Source organism: Acanthopagrus latus, chromosome 15 (assembly GCF_904848185.1).
Source record: "Acanthopagrus latus isolate v.2019 chromosome 15, fAcaLat1.1, whole genome shotgun sequence".
In the NCBI taxonomy this organism is placed as follows: domain Eukaryota; kingdom Metazoa; phylum Chordata; class Actinopteri; order Spariformes; family Sparidae; genus Acanthopagrus; species Acanthopagrus latus.
Genome location: NC_051053.1, coordinates 12232235 through 12254007, shown reverse-complemented (window position 1 = coordinate 12254007; position 21773 = coordinate 12232235). Strand labels below are relative to the sequence as shown.

General features: G+C 43.0%; 2 protein-coding genes across 4 annotated transcripts in view; both read left to right on the top strand.

Annotated features, from left to right (window-relative positions):
• The first annotated feature begins 164 nt into the window (after positions 1 to 164).
• On the top strand, positions 165 to 17450 carry nid1a (nidogen 1a). Its single transcript, XM_037124319.1, has 20 exons — positions 165 to 469; positions 2796 to 3095; positions 3174 to 3400; positions 3729 to 3991; positions 4082 to 4222; positions 4812 to 5063; positions 5342 to 5542; positions 5710 to 5943; positions 6142 to 6279; positions 6820 to 6948; positions 7793 to 7936; positions 10147 to 10266; positions 10765 to 10983; positions 11131 to 11303; positions 12947 to 13073; positions 13169 to 13340; positions 14146 to 14303; positions 14382 to 14505; positions 15226 to 15338; positions 16831 to 17450. The coding sequence occupies exons 1-20, from the start codon at positions 266 to 268 to the stop codon at positions 16959 to 16961; spliced, it is 3570 nt and encodes a 1189-aa protein (XP_036980214.1). The 5' UTR covers positions 165 to 265; the 3' UTR covers positions 16962 to 17450.
• A 1277-nt stretch (positions 17451 to 18727) lies between these two features.
• lyst (lysosomal trafficking regulator) overlaps positions 18728 to 21773 on the top strand; it is a 63589-nt gene continuing 60543 nt past the window's right edge. For all 3 annotated transcript variants that reach the window (XM_037123457.1, XM_037123456.1, XM_037123455.1), the window contains exons 1-2: positions 18728 to 18813; positions 20229 to 20517. In XM_037123457.1, coding sequence (XP_036979352.1) covers positions 20437 to 20517 — 81 coding nt within the window. In that variant the 5' untranslated portion in view covers positions 18728 to 18813; positions 20229 to 20436. The remainder of the gene's footprint in view (positions 18814 to 20228; positions 20518 to 21773) is intronic.

The following is a 21773-nucleotide window of genomic DNA, read 5'->3' as shown; positions in this document are numbered from 1 at the left end:
AGCATCTCCGCGGATGTCCAGCACCACAACACTTCAGGAATTTATTTTAGGAACAGCATGAAAAGAAAAGTATAAGCAAGCATTAAGTGAGTAAACCCCCTCATTTCTCCCTCAAGTGGTTTTACGAAAGCGTCTCCCTCTCTCTCTCCCAACTCCGCCCCATATATCCCAAACTCTGCCTGAACTTTCCTCACTGTGCGTCACTCTCCACTAACCTGGCTTGGACCGAGCACAGGACTGCTTAACTTCTCCTGAAACACGAACAATGGGTTGGCAGGAGCGAGGATGGCTCGTCTGTGCGAGTTTTCTCGGATTTGTGGCGTCGGTGGAGAGCATAAGGCGGGGAGAGCTTTTTCCTTTCGGTCCGAGCGCAAGAGACCGGTTAATGGAAGCAGGGAATGACCAGACGCACCGACTCCAACTGGACAATCCAGTGTTGTTTTATGATGGCTCCTTCGACAGCATCTTTGTAAGTTATAACTTGGTGCGCTACCATTGTCGTTTTAATACAAACACGTGGGATTTATTGGTCAGGGTGGACTGTCCATCGGTCTTGCGCAATTGCGCACACCCTATACAGACCTGGGGTAGAAAGTTATACGTCAAAAGGGGGGTCAGTAGTTACACCGTGAAACAATGCCTGGAAGTTGCAAAATACATCTGGGCCACGGTTTGACTTTTCTGTGTTGCTCTGGAGTATCTGTAAATATTGATTTATTGATCACAGACTGCTGTGGAATGCAGCACTGAGATTATCATTTTACTGTTGACACAAAGAGAGCAGAGTACTCCAGGAACCTCTTTTGCAATCCACCCCCCAAAAAACTCTACTGATGAGTCTGTGCCAGTGAAGTGTGGGGCCAACGAGAGAGGCATACATGAGCAACAATTATAGTTTTACATTGTAGGGCTGGAGAATTAAAGGGGCTCTGTGTAACATGCATGAACACGTTCTGTATTGATCATATGTGGGCTGATTGTAAAATGACATGAAAAATGAGGCAAGTGTCTTACTGGGTTGTCCATACGGGCCTGTGGACCATGTGTTGAAGTTGTGTGTGGATTTCTTTGCAACAGGCTCGGCTCATATTTTTTCCTCAACAGTCCAAAGGATGTGACTTTATGCACACTCTGCTAACAGAGAGCAACAGTAGCCAACATTATTATGGAGACAATAGCATAACATAAGCTAACTACTCCCAGCACAACACAGAAGTTCCACAGAGCCCCTTTAATGGATATATTATCTAAATGGCTATTTCCAATATAGTGGTAATGTGTGACTAAACAGCATCATAATGAAGTTTAGTGGTGCTGCAGAGATGTCCTGGCCTACAAATTGTTCTACAGATGTATGAAAACATGGTTTGTTTGGTAGAGATCCCAACAAATGTCACATCATCATGATCATCATTTGATTTTATTGTAGTAACAATGTGAAATTTGTGAACCATGTTGTAATATCTGTAACAAATAATCACAATATGATTCTTTTTTTAGATGTCCTGTAGCCATTATTAAAAAGAAAAACACATTCTGTCTAATATAAATAACATAGAGGGGAAAAAATATGCAAAATAGTGACGTTCTCAATGATTTAATTTGGTTATTATTTGCTGTTCAGTTACCATGTAGAAATGTTAAATGACTTGGAAAAAGCCAACAGCAACATGTATTGTATCATTGTGTTGGACGGATAAAAAGCCTTTTATTCCCCGTGATTCTCCTTTTCAAAGAAAAGTGCTGCATCTCTGTTTTAATTGTGCATCAGAAAATGATTATGTACCAAAGGTATTTCCTTTGAAAAACAGGAACTTAACATTTACCTAAACTTCATCCATACTCAGTCACACCCAAGGGCCAGATCCATTTATGGAGATGTGAAGAGTCGAAAAGTTGTGGTTAACACAAATATTTAAGTCCTAGTTATAACTATCAGTCTTGGGGGGGTTTCCTCAATGCTGACTGCTTCCATCACTCACCACAAACATGTTTCTCTCCTGCAGCCATAATAGTCTGAGGATTTTTGCTTTTCATTTACGAGACAGTCAACTCTGAACTGTCTGCGCCCTGAAGGCAAACAGTAATGCCTTTCACACCAGACCTGGTTATAGAAAATACATTTTCTCCAATTATTAGGATGTTTTATCGTCTCCTCCTGAGTGTGATTCATAATCCACAGAGCCCTGGTATGTCGGGGTAGCCATTAACCTTAGAAAAAAAAAAGATCTCTCCCTGCGATACATCTGTGAGATCAGAATCACTGATCATTTTCCCAGCTCTATCTTCAATTTTGGCAGGAAGTTTCTGTAATGACGATTAGTGCGCAATCTTGAGGCTCTCTAGGGCTGCTTGTCAGGGGCAAGGACAGGAAACAGTGTGGCCCGGGCCAGGAATAGTGCTCTTGTTTTCCCCTGGTCAGGAAGTGAAGGAGCCCCATGTGCAGAGTGCCTGTGTGTGTGAGTGTTTCTGTCATGGGCCCAGCTTCTCTTTTTTTTTTTTTTTTTTTTTTTAACAAGCCCTCCATGTGTTCGTGTTAAACCTTAAGTGTGTAAAAATGTGTGTTAAATGGCATTTGTTGTTTGTTCGTTAGCGCTTTTGTGGGGCACGGCAGCTGACTCGGATCATTAGTCTAATGAGTTTGGAATAAAGATCAAAGTGGGTCAGACTGGACTGGGTCAGCCTCAGCAGTGAAACACTTCTTTCGCTTGTTGTTATCCAGGAGAGTCATGAGGTGTTACAATCATCTCATTTCTTGTTCTCCCCATTATCTTAACTTGTGCTTTTAATTTCAGATCAACACCAATGGTTTTGTTGCCACAGCGGAGCCAGCCGGCGAGTCGACGTATCTTGGCAAGATGCCCCCGGGGTTTGGCATGATTGCAGCTCTGCAAGGAGACCTGGACACAAGAGACGGTGAGGGCAGAGTATACTTCCGTCAAGACTCCAGTCGTGATGCCCTGCTTCGGTCTGCCGAGATCATCAACGGGGCTTTCCCCGAAGACGATGAATTCAACCCAACCCATGCTGTGGTGATCACCTGGGTCGATGTCGCCGCCCATGAACCTCACAGCAGAGGAGATGGCAACAGGAAGGTGAGTAGAACGTAGTGATTTAAAGTGGTATCTGATGGAACTGATCTTTTACGTCCTCTCTAATTTTCAATCACACAGAGAAACACCTTCCAGCTGGTAATTGCATCCATGGAGACGGCCTCGTTTGCCATCGTCCTGTACCCGAGGGATGGAATACAGTTCACCTCCACGCCTGCAAACGGCCAGAGTGTGGTCATGCATGGTGGCTTCAGTAAGGGATTGGTCAAGGGTTTCCTCTTTTCAAGTCAGGGACCATACTTCCGCACCACCACCGAAGACGAGGCATCCATCAGAGCTTTGGCAGAGTAAGTCAGCCAATGGTTCGACCAGGTCACAGCTGTCAACGATTGATTACTACTACTACTAGAAGGGCACTCAGTAGAACACACAACAGAGCCATCAGTTTGAGTCCTTTTAAACTGCTCTATGACAGCGAAATGAATATCTTTGGGTTGTGGTCAGAACAAGACAGCTGAGAACGTAATCTTGGGCTTCGAGAGACACTGAAACTCACACCAAACTAGATTCACACCAAACACCTATTTAATGAATCGAAAACTCAGTGAAAAGGTGAATCGACAATAAAAATAACAGCCCTGGACACTGCTGTAAAAGTCTCCTCTCTCCTCACAGGGAGACCAACTCTGGCCAGCGCGGAGTGTGGGTGTACGAGATTGGAACGTCCCCCTATTTTACCAACGTGGCTGCAGGTGAAGTCACTGACCTGCCCGCTGAAGCCACAAGGAGACCTGCATATACTGATGGACAGCAAGTGGAATACCCTCATTTTGAGTCAGAGGGGGCGCAAATTGAAGTCCACCCAGTTCAGTACCAACCCCATCAACCAGGGAATCCAGAAGTGGTTGTGGTGGATGACACAGATATAAATGTAGACGGTGAGTCCACAGCTGTCCGCTGCTGGAATATTATCACCGTTTTATTAGCTGTTCCTGTCACGTTCTCACTGTGCTTTCGTGTGTTTTCAGTGTTCTCATACAACCTTGGGACGTGTGCCAACAACGCTAATAAGTGCTCCCAGTTTGCTGACTGTAAGGACTACTCCAGTGGATACTGCTGCCACTGCAGGCCTGGCTTCTATGGCAACGGGATACAGTGTGTGGCAGAGGGTAACGTCACGCTTCTGCCTTAAATTGACTGAAAGACTGAAACAGTTGGTGGAAGTGTTATCATTTTCACTGCTTTGAGGTAACAGAGAGGAAAGGGTTTGATTAAAATGCACATGCAACGTTACCTTGTATCATATAGAAGCTAATGTTATGAATTCTGAGACATGCCGTCACACCTTAAGATAAGATAAGATAAGATAAGGACTTTATTAATCCCGAAGGAAATTGCTGTGCCAGGGTTGCAGTACAAGTACAACCTTGCCAGTCAATATGCTGCATTAGCCTCCAAGATTAGTAATGCTGCAGTGTTTTTTCACTGTCGACGAGCCAGTTTGCCAATTAAGATTTGCGAAAGTTGCTGGCATCACTTGCCAATTTAAAGGCAGAAAATGTGACAGGAAGCCACATTTTTTGCAGTTTAGCCTCACGTCGTATCCCTAGGGTGAGTAGGGCTCTACAGTAGTGGACAAACCAAACACTGGATCTGGCGGACCTTTAGTGTTTTTTGAGATTTAAGCAGCCACCATGAGGACGTGCGAAGTGTTTAGTTGGTTGTGACCTGACAATCAACTTTTGGTTGTTTCTACAGGAAAGCCACAGAGGATGAACGGTAAAGTGTATGGAAGAGTGTACGTGGGCAACTCTCCTTCTCCCGTGGAGTTCACCAGCAACGATCTCCACTCATACGTCGTGGTAAACGACGGCCGCTCCTATGTGGCCATCAGTGAAGTCCCCTACACCCTCGGGCCCTCGCTGCAGCCTCTGTCGGCCCTTGGTGGCGTGATTGGTTGGGCGTTTGCTCTGCAGCAGCCTGGCTTCAAGAACGGCTTCAGCATTATTGGTGAGGAAAAGACCTGTACAACTTCGCCGACAGTGTCTGACAATGTGATACCCAGCAGCTTCTCATGTGGGTTTCTCATGCTTCACTTGGTTAGTTAATGCCAAAAGTGAAGATTCAGGAGGCAAGCAGAAATGTTAATGCTGCCACAGCTGCAGTTCTACTCACTCTGTCCAGCTGAATTCCCCTCACATTACCTCAGCTGAGACAGAAGGCAGTAAGCCAAAGTTCATCCAGGGCCAGGGTCTTAAAGTTAACCTCCTTGTCTCTGTCCTGCGTAGGGGGGGAGTTCACACGGCAGGCTGAGGTGACCTTTCTGCCAGGGAATGAGAAGCTGACCATCAGGCAGGAGTTCAAAGGCATCGATGAGCACGACCACCTGGTGGTGAGCACCACCCTGGAAGGCCGGGTCCCCGAGGTGCCTCGCGGCTCCACTGTGCAGATTGAGCGCTACTCTGAGATCTATCAGTACACCAACAACTGTAAGACACCGCCTGAATGGAGAATGTCACCGAGTTGTTTCTCTTGCTTTTTGCACTTGACCAAACCTCTGCATCCAAAAGGATTTTTCTGCCTTTGTAATCATGAATTAACATGTAAGAATCAAGAAGGAGAAGCTACAGTCTAACCTTCCTGTCATACCTTCCAGTGATCACCTCATCCTCCACCCGGGACTATGCAGTGAACCTGCCTGATGGCTCCATTGAAACCAGGACGTATCAGTGGCGTCAGACCATCACCTTCCAGAGCTGCCAGCATGGCAACTCTCTGAGAGACATGAAACCGACCCAGATGCTCAGCGTGGACCAAGTGTTTGTCATGTATGATGCTAATAATGAACTCATCCGGTTCGCCATGAGCAACAAGATCGGGGATGTCAATGGTGAGGTCATAGGGACTGTTTTTGTCTTCCTGTTTGGGTCTCTGCTCACTTCCTTCCTGGTGTGAATCATATAACATCCTGACCAAGGACAGTTTTGCTTAAAAATTAGCACTGTTGTTGAATGGTTGATCTCAGTAAATCACATGAATGAATATTACTGTTGTGACATTTCATCTAAAATCCATTGTTACTTCCCAGGAGGGCAGCCCCAGGAGAATCCATGTTTCACTGGAAGACACGGCTGTGACACCAACGCCGTGTGTCGACCCGGAGAGGGAACTCAGTTCAACTGCGAGTGTGCCGCTGGCTTCAACGGTGATGGGCGCACATGTTATGGTAAGAATGATGAATGATATAATGCAAAAAAAGCGTGTACTTGCCTCTTGATTCTCGCCACTAACATACTTTTTTTCCTTGCAAGTACATCACATGGTTTCCTCAACTGTTTAGAGCCTACATTTAATCAACCCCCGGCTCACTAAAGCCTTCCTTCCTGGGGAACTCTGCAATCTTGCCAATTAGCAGAACGAGTCCCACTTGGTAAACAAAGTTTCCTATACTCTCAGACCAGGTTAACATGTCTAGCATGGTCCTCCTCCTCAGCCCCGGCTGTAGAAAACCAACGGTCTTTTACAATTAGGACAGGAAGAGCTCTGATGCACAGACAGTAGAAAAAGGAAGGAAGTATTTCAGACAGATGCTATCATGAAACATTTGTAATTAAGAAATCTAATTAAGCTCTCTCCTCTGATCTCCTGACATCTGATAATGAAGGACGCTGATTTGACAAATGTGCAGACTTCAGAGCTTCAGATTTCAACTCGGACCTAATGAAGGAGTTATTAGCATATGATAATTGTCTCTCCTCTTCATCAGACATTGACGAGTGCGCAGACACTCCTCAGATCTGTGGCTTCCACGCCATCTGCAACAACCAGCCCGGGACTTTCCGCTGTGAATGTGAGGACGGGTATCAGTTTGGCAGTGATGGTCATACCTGCACTGGTAAGTGATGTCGCAAAGTACAGTTACATAGCTCATAAACCTCACCTCGTAGTTGGGATGTATAGTTTCAGACAAAAAACATGCAATAAGAACACGAAGTAACATGTCATGCAGATAAGTGAAGACAAGATGAAGCAGATCATTCGTTCACAATGTGTGTGTCAGTGTCTTTGTATAAACATGTGTGTTTGTGTGTGTTCATCAGGCCTAGGCTCACTTAATTAGACTGCGTTGGGATACTTCACAGTCTTTAAAAAGTCATAAAAGGGTTTATGGGATAAGCCTGACCTCAGTTTTCCTCTCCAACTTTTCTGGTCTCCGGCTGGTTTGTCACCTGCTGTAACCCACACATATTAAAGGAACAGTTCAGTGTTTTGGGAAAGACGCTTATTTGCAATTCTTGCCGGGAGTTAGATGAGAGGGGGACTCTCACATCCAGATGCTAAATTTTAAGTTGCAACCAGCCAGTTAGCATAGCACAAAGACCTGAGGAAGGGGGAAACAGTTACAGAAACTACCTGTCAGACATAACATGTTATATATTTTTGGTTGTTTAATCGGCACAAAACCAAATGCTGGCTGTTTCCCCCCATTTTAAGTCTTTTTACAGGGCTAAGCTAACTAGCTGCTGGTTGTAACCTTATGTTTTTTGGACAGATATAAGAATGGCACTGATCTCCCCATTTAGCTAAAAAGTGTATTACCCAAAATGACACAAAGCTACTTCTTAAAATTTAAAATGATGTCTCATTATTTCTCAGGTCTCCTAATTTATAAGGTTCTCATCCTAAATGTTTCATACAAAAACAAATGAACAGTATTTCCCTGGTCTACTTCTCCTCAGAGATTGACCGAGCTGTGGACGCCTGTGAAGACGGCACTCATGACTGTGACATTCCTGAGCGCGCTCAGTGCAGCTACACTGGAGGCTCGTCCTTCATCTGCTCCTGCCTGCCGGGGTACTTTGGAGATGGAAGAGTCTGCCAAGGTACTACATACAGACACTAAATATACGTTTGTTGAACACGCTGCTTTTAGTTTGTACAGAATGTGTATTTATTGCTTCTTATTCACATCCACCAACATACAGTGTTCACATTGTATATGATAAGTCATTCATTTTTGTACATTGCTTTATCATAACACAACACTTACAGGGCTTTGTCACTGGGTTTGCATATTTTAGTTCCTCGGGCACTAATTGTTTATAGTTTACATCACTGCCAGCCATTCGAACTAGAGGGTGTAAGTCTTAAGGCTGATCTGTTACATTTCAGTCAACCACAGGTTTCTATTCATTTCAGTCAAAATCAACTTAGAGATCTGACACTTTATAAAGGCAGACAGATGTTGGACCGAGGTGTGACAATGCATTTCAAGGCAGGGAATCCTTGTTTATGCAGCTTGGAGTGTTAACACATCTAGTTAAGATCGATTTTTTTTTCTCAAATGAATGTTATTGAGTCTTATGATGAATTCATATTGGAATAGCAAAAGCAAAAAAAAAAAATTGTGTTTTGTGGTATGTTGATCTATGTGTCTGACTACGTATTCATTGCCTTATTCTGTAACATTAAAATTTCCATTTTGTGATTGGCTTAATTTAAAAGTCGCTCATTTAATCATAGATGTGTGCAAAAAAAAATAATGTTACTTGATCTTGGACTGACTATGCAGCAGCTCTGATTGGCAGCTCCTGCTTTGTGGGTTGAAAGAAATAATTAATCAATTAAAAATGTATAGTTTTTTTCAATTCAAATTATAAATTGATTAGAATTAAACTCTATAATTTATCCCAGTCACAGACTGGCTTTTGTTTGTGAATTTAGAGTGTGAAATCTGAGATTTAAGAGTTTGCTGCCAAAGAACTCAGCATTCGTGAAAAATGCTATCAGGGAGTGATTGTTGAGGAGGAGAAAAAAATAAGCTGGGGATAACATTTATGTGAAAATGATGTGATTTTAGAAGCATCTGGCAATGATCAAGTGTCAGTGTCGTCTCCTTACAAATGTGATTTTCTGGATAATTCTTCCTTGCAAATGCCTTCATCATGTGATGATGACTAAGTTAAACAAACACGGCTCAGTCCAGTAATAGAGTTGGCAGTAATGTGAAGTGTTTCCGGTCAACTAAATGTGAAACCAGCAGGATTGTCCTTGAACACATGTAGTCCACGTTTCAAACTGATTGCAATGAACTTCAAGGCTCTAATTGTTAAACCATCTGCTCAGGACCGGAGGAGGTGAGATTTCTGACATTATACATCTGCTGAGATTGAACAGTGAAACATGAAAAGCAGATGGGAATTTAAAGCTGGGGTTGGTACAACTGGAGAAACCAGTGAGAGCAAGCTACACTGTGAAAGTATCCAACCACAAAAATCCCCCGCTCTCCCCCTTCGGACCTCCCTTCAGAGCCATGTTCAACAAGCTCCCTTAGCCTTTTTAGCATTATTCTGTTAAATGCTACAATCACATTAATAAAGGAAAAAATAGTGGTGAAAAATCGTAACTGAGTCCAAAAAGGCTACACCGAGCTGCAGTTAGCCTGTTTGTGCTATATGATAACTGGGCTAACTTACCTCAGGGGCTGTGTAATGTCAGCGCGGCACATTGTTGTCATTTGTTTAACATATCCAACGACCATATGTCTCACTTACATGTAAGGAAAAAAATGCGCATAATGAACGTCAACATGGCTAGAGTCAGTACCTACAGAATGTTATTATTGGGAAGTTTTGGCTTTACTTTTCCTGCCATTCTTGTGCCACTAGCTCGTTAATATCTTCAGCAGTTCATCTTGCCAAGCCATGTGGAAGACTCTGGTCATGTGCAATAAGTGCAAAGGGCAGAGTGCGTGTGGGCAGGCAGGTACACACTCTAGGTAATGTCCCTGCTGCCCACTGTGTGTTTCAAGTATGAATTTGACAGGTGAGTAATTCTTGCAAATTGCACCTTCAACATGTGGAGGTCTTCAGTCAGCGTGCAGTTTTGTTTTGTTTTTTTGGCTGGGAGCGCTCATTCGTTCATAGTTTCCATTCTTTCCACGCCTTTGCTTGATGCTTTGCACTCTGAGGACAGTTATGGGCACAGTGTAGTTCTCTGACCGTACAAGGACGCAACAAATGCAGAAAACCTTTCGCAGTGTTGATAACTGATTCTTCTCTGTCCTCTTCCACCCTCTTCTGTCTGCCTGCAGACATAGATGAGTGCCAGCCAGGCAGGTGCCATCAGGACGCTGTTTGTTATAACACCCAGGGATCATTTACCTGCCAGTGCAGGTCAGGTTACTATGGCGACGGCTTCTACTGCTCTGCAGGTAAGTCTTTTGGAATGACATATCTTTTTGACAGGCAAACCCAACATTCTGCTTGAACAGAGCATCATTGTCTGTCAACTTGATTTTATATTCAGTCTGTGCTGTCAAAGGTTTATTTCTGGAGTCTGTCGGGGATGGGGGTGGGCTGGTTCAGACAGTTTCAGGAAATATTTTTCTCTGATTTAGTTGCAGACTCGATAATAGAAAAATTGAAAATGGATCCTTTTCATTCCCAGCATTGTTTATTCCACCCATCTGTACAAGAGGAGTGTTTGGAAATGAGTTCCCCGCCAGACTATATCAGTGCCAGCTGGAATCTGTTTTTCATTTTCTACTGGATAGCATAAGGAATTTGTCATGTCTTACGAGGGATGTGGGTGTTTTTGTGTAGCCGTGTTGTAAGCAGAAGAAAAAAAGGAGATATGAATGAGCCTATGAATAAGTTTGTGACATTGCACAGTTATCAGCATGCACTCTGGTGCTTTCTTTCCTTTTCAGAGAGGACAAAAACACGATGCGAAAACCACAGAGACAGTCTCCTGGGTGCTGGCCCACGGGGCCCCCGACCTCCCGTCGGGCAGTATATCCCTACATGTGATGAGAATGGTGCCTATGAGCCCCTGCAGTGTCACGACAGCACGGGACACTGCTGGTGCGTAGAACGAAATGGACAGGAAATTCCCGGGACTCGCTCTGGGCCTGGCAGCAGACCAATGTGTGAGTACATCACATGTGTTTACCACCGGACAACAAAAGAGCACACTCTCCTTTACTGTGTATTAAAAGACTAAATGGAGGCTTTGAAGAAGTTTTTGTTGAACAGAAAACAGTCTCACTGCCATAATGACCCCCGATCTCCCGTAGGTATTGACCATGACGGTGTGCCACCACCTGTTGGACCCACCCCTCGACCCGATGTCCACCCACTTCCTCCAGGAACACACCTGTTGTTTGCCCAGAGTGGCAGGATAGAGCACGTCCCACTGGAAGGTCATGACATGAAAAAGGAGGATGCCAAGGCTGTCCTCCATCTGCCAGTAAGTTTTGTCTTATAGGGCTGGGTAATATGTTGATGTCATGGAGTTAGTTATATGTCATCTTAGATTTTGGATATTGTTACATTGTGTTGAAGGCTGGATTGCAGTAAAGGCTGCATCCAGACTGTCTTGCTTGTTCTAATACTTGTCTTTGTCTTGTCACTTAGCCATTATATTCACATTACTGATGTTTATATATGTTGTCACAATATTGATATGGGGATACAACAAAAATGTTTCAATATTTGATTTTGTCGCCCATTCGGAGCATTTATGAAGTGCTTTTGAAGAGATTTAAAAAATATTAAGATCGATTTAATCAATGCAAAAAATAATGAAATTAATTTTAAAGGTCAAATTGATTAAATTCTTATGTAAACTAATCATTTAAACAATAAAAATGTAACACTATGCCTCCAGCATACTATAATGCCTTAATGTCAGCTAGCTAACTTGCAGCCACTTGTGGGGTGATCTAAACAACGGTAACGTGAATGCAATGTAAAGGGGGAGTAGAATGCTTGTGGAATATTTCGTGGTTTTTATATTCTCAATGACATCTTTAAAGCCGTAAAGCTTTGCTGTCTTGTACAGAGAAGAAGGTTTGAACAGGAGTTTGGACATGACCTCATGTCATTTTTTAAAATGTTTTTGTGGCACATTTACTTGAACTCTATCATGTCTACAATCCTTATACCTGATAGATTTTAACAGGCTTTTCTGTTTATGAATCATGCCATAAAAGGCAATTATTCTCTGGATTTTGGTCTGTTCACAACAGACAAATGCTGATAAGATCTTGGACTGGTGGTTCTCAACCTTTTTTCGGGTCACAACCCCCATATAATCAGGTTAGTGTTCAGGACCTGCCTCCCACATCCTGAAAGTACCAAAATGAAAAAAGAGGGGTTTTTATGTGTGTATTCAGTCAGAACTCATTTGCACACACACTTTGACCATCACCAACACAAACAAAAATCAGTTTAAGGTAGTTTATATGGTGCAGGCAATGTAATGAAAAAAAAATCCCCTAGTCTAAAGTTTGTTATTGTATCTTTTTCTCCACAACCATCTGGCAACCCCTACAGATTAACTGGAAATTAACTGAATCCCTGGGGGGAGAACCAATGTCGTTAGATTACAACCATACGATATACCAATGAAACTGTCAAGTCAGGACTTCTTAGTATATGTGATCATTCAGATCATTCTAGAGAAAACAACCAAAAAGTTACAGTCTGTTTGTCCTTCTCATTCATGTACAAAACATCAGTTTAGCCTCTTCCACAAGTTTCTCCCTTGCTGGTAATAACACTTGCATTCTGGCTCTGCGATTTCCCCATCTGCTTCATGCGTTCAAGGCCTGCACTTTATTGGAGGCACATGGCGACATTCACACTAATTACTAACATCAGTCTGACATCTTTGGAACTGCAATTTGCATTTCTGGTTACGCTGATTTCCAAACCAGCTGGTCTGAAGTCTGGTGGAGTTGCTCAGTGTGTGGCTCTGTTTGTTTGGATTTATGTCTAGACGCTAATGTCAAAAAACACATCTGCTCTTTGTTTTTTTTTTTTCCTCTGACCAGTCGTGTTTGAGTAATGTCAACTTCAAAGATTGTTGGTTTGTTGACCCCTCTGCAGGAGAAGGTAATCATCGGAGTGGCCTATGACTGTGTGGAGAAGATGGTCTACTGGACTGAAATCACATCTCCCTCGATCAGCAAGGCGAGCATTCAGGGGGGAGAGCCCACTGAAGTCATTAGATCAGGTAGCATTACTGTTTTCCTTCTATCCACTGAATCTCTTTCATTTTCAGCCGCTGTGAAAGAAAATGACATGCAATGAACTGTGACCTGTCAACAGACTTGGACAGCCCAGAGGGTATCGCCGTCGACCATTTGGGACGAACTCTGTTCTGGACGGACTCTGTGAAGGATCGCATCGAGGTGGCCTCTTTGGACGGGTCTCAGCGTCGGGTCATCATAGACTCGGATCTTGTCAACCCCCGTGCTATCATCACCGACCCTCCCAACGGGTGTGTGATGTTTACCACGAGGCCTTTATGCCTTTTTTTCCCTTGTTTCGTTAACATGCTGCGAGTGAGATAACAACTGCTGTGGAACTTCTTTGATAACATCTGCTATAAGTAAACTCATCCCCTCTCAGATCTGACTGGGCAGTACGCATTTAAAAGGAAGAGGTCAACATTTTTGGGAGTATGCTTATTTTCTGTCTTGCAGAGTTAGATCAGAAGATCAAAAGCACTCTTCTCATCTGTCTGAGAGTTTAGTACGGGGCGCAAAAGATCACAAAATGCAAATTTCTACATAATGTTGCTTAATTATGAATCTTCAGCCAACACAACTCCTGGAAGTCACTTAGTCCGTCCAAGAACCAGTCCATTTCATAATCCTGTGTAAATTGTTGTCATTTTTACACTTTTTTTTTTTAGGCGAAAAACCCCCCAAAAAACACTGTGATGAGTCAGAGCAAAAAAGCTCTGGGCTGTTTTTATTTCTTTCAACCAATCACAATCATCTTGAGATGCACTAAACACCATGATACAGCAGCATTGCCCCAGAAAATGGTGTTGGTGGGATATATATATATAGCTGCAACTCTAACTGAGCTAACTAGCTGATGGCAGCTACAGTTAGTGGTCACTCTGGTGATATACTGCCCCCTATCTTTTTCTAGTGTGAATTGAGTGGAGGCAAATTCTTACAGAATCAAGCCCCTTTGAAGAATCAGATTCAGTGGCAAAAGAATATTCTTCATGATTTGAATAAAAATCTGTCCAGTTTGATAGTAAACTAACTCTCCACCTGTCTTTAAAACAGCAATCTATACTGGACCGACTGGAACCGCGACGCCCCCAAGATCGAGACCTCTTACATGGACGGCTCCAACAGAAGGGTGCTGGTTAAAGATGACCTCGGCCTGCCAAACGGCCTGACTTACGACCCTCAGAGCTCGATGCTTTGTTGGGCAGATGCAGGTACTGTGGCTTTCAGACAGATGACTCATGTATGAAATTATGTCTGCCTTGTGATCAGCAGCAATCTCTCGCCCGCAGGCACTCATAAAATGGAGTGCACGCATCCTGCCCGGGGTGACCGCAGACAGGTTATGGAGGGGATTCAATACCCTTTTGGAATCACGTCCTTTGGGAAGAACATCTACTACACTGACTGGAGGAGGTTTGACTTTCTGTATTTTATTACAATGACAACATGTGGAAGTGCTTCAGAGTTCCAATGAATTTAAAGCCTGGCATGCTGTATGTTTGTTTGTTTAATACCAACATAATTAATGGTTTAAAGGAATTTGGCAAACGTTTTGTATTTTACAACACAATGGAATGTAGAGCATCAAAGACATAATTCAGGGTTAGGGTTACGTGGTCCACTGTGCCATGTAAGAGCTCAGGTCTAGAGGAAAGAGAGGGAAGGTCAGAGGTCAGAAAGCTCCTCACATTTCAAGTGTGGGCCCTTGATGTCCCTCCTGACTCAAACACTCCGCCTCTGAAGACTGTGGAGCTTTCTTCCCACACGGACGATTCTGTATGTTAGCCACAGCAAAAAGGCGGGGGTGGGGGCATCTATTTGTGTGTGTTGGGTGAGGAAGCATCTCAAAAAGTGGCAGCTGCTTGCAATTTCTCAGCCTCAGCGTCTGTGAGTGACCCGCTCAGGGCCTCCCTCTGATCTCTCCAGGGCTGCAGCCCTGCTGGAGACTGTTGAGAGGTGGAGGTGGAGCTGGAGGTGGAGGCGCACAAACTATGTCAGTTATGGCTGAGAAAACCTACACTAGCCCTTAGTCATGCTTACAGACTTGTATACAAAACACAGGGAAGCAGTGTGCTGACATTAGTCAAGCTGGGGTAGTACTGGACTGCTAAACTCTGACTGTGTTTACAACAGGGATGCAGTGGTTGCTGTGGACCGCTATGCTGGCAAGGAGTCAGACCAGTTCCAGCCTCAGAAACGGACCAAGCTATACGGGATCACTACAGCCTATGCCCAGTGTCCTTCAGGTAAAATGGGCCATATATTTACCGTGAATTCCCCTGTGTGTTGAAAAAAACTCAAACTAAATGTTTACTCTTGAAGAATTGTTTATTAAATTCTCCTAGCTGGTATGAATCCAACAGGAGGCCGGTTCTTACATGCTGCACCTTAAACTTAATAACGTATAATTAAAGTAATAATTTAATAAAAGCATTTGAATTATTTATAAGTCTGCATTAGACACATTTTCAAAAGTACCCCTCCTAGTGTTTCCCTGTAGTATGACTGTTGGTGCTGCTGTCACAAAATGCCACTTCCTGTTTTGGTTGCGCCATGGCCGATGTGCTTTTGTGTGCCGTAATTCATCATTCATATCAGGCCAAATAGCATAGTGAGGCTTATAGAGAATCAATCTACCTGCAGATGGTGTGCTTACACTGTGCAATCTGTATTTACTCCAGAATGACACTCAGACTGTCTATTGCCAGTTTAAAGGAGGGCAGCATATCAACAGACTAACTGCTAACTGCTGCTAACTGTAGCTGTCATCAGCTAGTTAGCTCAGTTAGCTGTGCAGCTAGCAGTCCAGACTGGTAGTTAGTGGACATGTTGAGGTTTGGTGTTTACATCACTAAGCACAGAAGCATTGAACCAGGACAGGCTGGGGCTAGCTGGTTACCATGCTAACTCCAGCAGAGTTCTCTGTATTACAAAACGTAGACACCCCAAATCTCTTCTATCTTCATATTCTGTTCACAATTTCAGTTATATTTTGAAGTTTTCCAACTAAAATTCTTACATATTGTCCCTATAATTTAGTCAGCGTAAGTTATTACATGTATTCAACATGATACTTTGCATTAAATGTGACACTTTGAACTTTTGATTAGATCGAAAATTCACATGTGATTAAAATACTCTTAAGTCACTTATTTGAGAGTAACAGTTAGTGAGAAAACACTCTTTCCCTTCATGCCTGGGGTTATCTTGGTATTGCATCTTGCACCGATGTACCACAATATTTATGAGCCATTCCTAGAAATAGTATGACCCTTGTACATTTGGGGGTTACCTTTTGAGTCAGACTTATTATACATTCCCTTCACTCCTCAAGCTTTTTGCCCTCAGTGCCCTCCGTAAATAATTCTGTGAGCAAGCCATGAACAAGGAAAAATCCCCAGGTTCACTCCTCGACCTGAAAACAACGGGAGTTCTGCAGCCAGCATCCATCATTAGGTCAATCAGTGAGTGATGTTACTGTGCAGCACCAGGCCTCATCCTCCCTTCTAGATAAGGCTGCATGCATTATGCAAGCCAGGGAATGTGGAGCCAAGGGAAAGGGGCCTCCAACATCTGGAGTTTGCTATGTGTTTCAGTGAAGTATGTATATCTGTTGAACAAACAGTGGACAGACTGTTTCCTGCAGCTCCCGGCTACGGTGGCCTACGTTTTATACAAATGGCCTGGAATGTCCCGCGTTAATAAGAGTTTGTATATATTTTTATTTCCTTCCGCCAGGACAAAACTACTGTGCTGTGAACAACGGGGGCTGCACCCATCTCTGTTTAGCAACCCCTGCCGGTCGCTCCTGCAAATGTCCCGACAACGCTGTGGGCGTGGGCTGTGTGGAGAGAGACGGCGGCTACTGAGGGACGGCGGGCTGAGCTCTGAGAGTTGACACTGTTTGGATGTTTGACCGCAAATTAGGAGCACTCAGCATTACTAAACTATAGCTGCTGAAAATGCCACTGAAAACCCCGAGGTGAACTTACTGTGCCTTTTATCGCTCAGTCTTTATGCTTATCTACATTTTTACGTTTCCCATGGCCTCATAAATAAATTCAAAAAAATTGTAAAATCACAACTGCCTTCGAGGATTGTAAATAAGAACACGACTGTTTTGTCTTTTTCCTGAGTGCACATAAACTGAGAATAAAGCTCAAGGGACTCATAATTTAATGTGAAATTCATCGCAGCAACGCATGACATCATCTCATGTGAGTTGTGTTACACTGTGGCATGTTCAGATAAGCTCATCTCATGGACATATTATTGTGGAGTGTGACCGGTGTCTGTATGAGCTGGTGGGATGAGTTTACATGCTGGGCAGCAAAAAGAATAAACGTTTTTCTAACACGTCTGTGGCTTTGGTGTGATAACAGTGACACTGTGTGTTAGGTCATGTAATTACAAGTCGTGATTGACAAAGTAAACCATGAGAATAGGGAACACATTATCATGTGCAGTGCCTACCATGGTTTCTGTTTGAGGCAGATTTATGTATAAAAATGTAGAATGTTAAAATATTAAATGTCCAATTCATGGTCCATAAAATCTACTTCTATGAGAGTTGAAGCCCTTTAGATTTATAATGCTCTTCTTAAAATTATAGTATTTTCATCTGCTTTGTCATATATTATACATGTAAGACCGTCCACATAAGTTAACTGTCTTGTGTGGTGAAACGTTACACTGGGTGGATTTCATTTTCCATGACACCGTGGACTCCTGACCAGACCTATCATGTTGCTATAAAGTCATACAGTGGCCTGTCACCTGCTTCAGGTGCTGTTAGAGAGCCATTTGGTCTGTTGCTCTCACGTGGCCCATTTTCAAACTGCAATGTGTCAACACGATGACGTGTGTGCTTTGTTAATATGAAGCTGCCACCCCCGCAGTCTGTATGCTGCCGCAAAAAGGGAGACACCTGCTGACGTCAGTGGTGCATTGAGGGGCTCCTTAAAAACTCGGAATATGTTAAATCTAACAAAGGAGTTACAACTTTGTTAAAACCAAAACAGTTCAGTTTAACACAAGACTAATAAAAGTAGCAAATCCTCAAGAAATGGAAGTGTTTCCCTGAGAAATCGATTAAATGGTTCGCTGCATTAAATTGGGCAAGCGTTTTGGCAGTTTGTGCCTTCGTCGTGGTGTATTCGCAGGTTTACATAGATTCATCAAAAGCACCACCGGTCCTAAACTGACTGTATTGATTGATTGAAGAATTAGTTGTGTGTTGTCCAATAGGAAGAAAAACAGGAGTCAATGGGCGTATCACCGGCTGTCAGCGTCCATTGGCCCAGTGGGTGACCTGACCCTCACATTTGTCTGCTAGGACTATTTTACCCTGGGCAACAGAGATAAAAACAGATAAACTGGTCTTTTGGATAAATTCTTCCAGAGCAATTTCACACGTTTGATCACAGCTGCGTGCTCTGCTCCAGAGACAGATTCACCAGATGACCAAAAACTCTGATTGTCTTCATCTAAGTGAATGGAGATCTATTACACCTCTGTCAAAATTAATTAGAAAACACAAATAAAATGACATAGCGCCGGGACAACATTCACACATTCCCTCACATTATGGGAGGATCTAGCAGGCAGGGAAAAGGGCGGTATTGTGTGGGATGGTCTTGCAGTCAGTGCTGAGGGCAAAACAAAACAGTCGTCTTCTGGACGAAGGCTAGCATTAGCCGCTTTAATTCACAGGAAACGAAGGTATGTATGAAAATTAATTCTTCCCACTTAGAATTTAATATTCTGAATACAACAAAGGTGTAGCGATAACGGAGGCATCCATTATGTCTGTAGAGGCCGTTAAAGATGTGTTCGCTTGTCTGTGCTCTCAGTTTTGACAGCTGCCATACACAGTACGACGCGATGCAACAGCAAGCAATACAGCCAACAGCCTGTTTTTGTCTGAAACATAACTAACACTGCGGAATATTAATTTTGTCGATTAACATAAGTTGCGGGACACATTAGGCATAGCGGCTCTGAGGCTTATATGGCATTTATGCAAATATTATGGTTGAAATTATCGAGCTATATTGTATTGCCACCGCTTGTGGTGAAGCTAGCTAGAGCAACGGCCATAACCATTGGGAAACCCTTTCAAAATAAAACGTGAATTGTTTTCTTAACTGACTGATGTCTTCAATTGACAATAAAACGATTAAAAAAATGTAGTTTGATGCACATAATTGATATCAATCATGCAGATACCTTATACTAAGTTAATGAAAGAAACCTTGCTTGCTTTCTTTTAAAGAATATAGATGCATTTATCCCCCCCAAATTATGGTTTGATGATATTATTTAAATCACTATTAAATTTCCTTGCTTGTCTTTTGTGAGGAATAGAAAAAAGTGTAGGATATTTAAATATGTAGATCTGGGTATGTAAACATATAAGATAGTTTGAAATCATATCACAGTGACCCTTTAAACATTTGAAATGACAGCTGATTGAATGGTTTGCCCTCACATCAACTTTAAATCAGAGAAGATAGACGTTTACCTGTGACCTACAAAGCATGTCAACTTTCTGGGTCAGTCATTTCTTTTGCCCACTTTAGGGCCCATATTTTATATGTTGCATGGTGGATATCGCCTCACTGCTGATAAAACATTTTGAATCATGTGAGTCAGACATAACATACAAATGTTAACTCTTTGCTTTAGCTCTATTTACTGTGTGATGTTTGTAAGTGTGTAAACTAAATGGCCCCTATTACCATACTCTAACGTTAATCATCCCATTGAAAGATTGTATTTGTGTTTGCAGTGAGATTACCACCTAAAATATATTAGCCGCCAGGAATTAAAAGTGTGCTTTTATTATGAAAACGAACCCCTTACCGGAAATGAGTTTCTTCAGCCCGCCTGAAGGTTTGACGCAGGTTGTCAGACAGCTAGCTAGCTAGCTGAGTGTGTAGCTTCAGTCCGTTTTGTTGTGGTTATGCTACAGTGGGGCAGGCTCCTTTGGCAGAAGTTTCAGGTTCAAGTCAGGTGCAAGTGCGTCACACACAGCTGTCAGTACCTCCTGAGTGCACCGGCCGAAAGTTGTGTTGCCAGGTATCGTTATCTCTGTTTTGCTAACTCCTTGATACTTTTTGCATTTTTATCTGCAGAAGCACAATTTTAAAAGTGGCAGAGCAGCGCCGTGAATCATGAATCTGCTATGAGTGACAGCTCAGGAGGACAGCTGGGGCTTCGTCCGGTGCTGCCCGGGGCACTTTCACCCGTTTGGAAGATTAGGAAGGAAACCAACAGGAGGATCTTGTCATTCCTGACTTCCTCAACGCCCTGACTGGTGCTGTACCCGGAGGTGTGGGAGACATGGCCAGTCCACAGCAGACTGAGCTGGCATACGCGTGGGAAAAGTACATGGACTGTAGACTGCAAGGAGCTGATCTGCAGGTAGGCGCAGGAGCCAGTGTGATACAGGCTCAGCTCAGGATCTTTGTCTGAGTGCTTACTTTTAATTTCCAGGATTACAAGGCAGTGGTCCTGGGAACAAGCTTAAGATTCAGGGAATCTTATATGGAAGGTCTTTAATATATTTATGTATATCTTGTTCATTGGATGGCGTTAGAGTATTTGTATTCATCATCTTTAAGTTGCAGAACTTGTTGTACATCATTCATAAATCATAGCAAATGATGCTTAATACAAATTGTAAATACAGCCCACTCAGGCACTCTATAAGATAGAATTGACCCACCAAAATCCAGATGTTTAGTCCACACTGCATCTTATCAGTTGTAGGTAGCTTGTGTCGCACGATTCCGAGCAAAATAAAATGTCCACTGAGTTCATTTTAATCCAACAATAGCAAACATTGTTCAGATACATTCCTTTTTGTCTGCTACTTGATTCAACTAACTGCCTTAGGTAGCTTCCTGTTTTTGTCGCAGCTGTCCCACAGTGAGTGACCCTAACTGGAAGTGGCTTCTGCAAAATTCTGATGCTCTAAGATGGTTAAAAAAGACATCAGACAAATAGACAATCAGTGAAGATGCAGAGTTCAGAAGTAATATATAGAAATGAATGGCACATGTATGGCTAAAACTCATTCAACTACAGTTTTTATTTTTATTTTTAGGAATTCCTCTCTATAATGAGAGAGCGTTGTCTTCATATCTAACTTATTTTGTGCAGAAGTATACACAATTGTATGAGGAGGTAACCACAGCCTTGAAAGTTATTCTGTCATTGTGGTTGGAAGAATGAGTAAAAAATAACTCAAAGAAAATGATTTCCCATGATGCTTGGGACATGTCTTGAATCCTCTTGCATCCTAGAGGTCCCCAGATGTTACCTTTTTTAGAGGCAGACATTTAACTGACACACACACACAAACACAAGCATGGACCAGCAGTGAGTCACTGTACAGAGGTGGGGGCAGGTGTAAACCACAGCTTGCTTATTACTCGTGTTGCGCAATTGCACTTTTCTCTCTGTTGGTTTTTAAGAGAAATGACTGGTGGTGGTACTGAAATCTCTATCAGACCACTGCAGCTCCCCCCCCCCCATCAGAGAACTAACAGCAGCCAGATCACGAGACTTGGATTAGGATCGGACTGCAGGCTAAGAGTGATATGCCCTGCGTGCACACACACATACACACACACATGCACAAACACAGCACGCACACAGATGAACTGATTTATTCT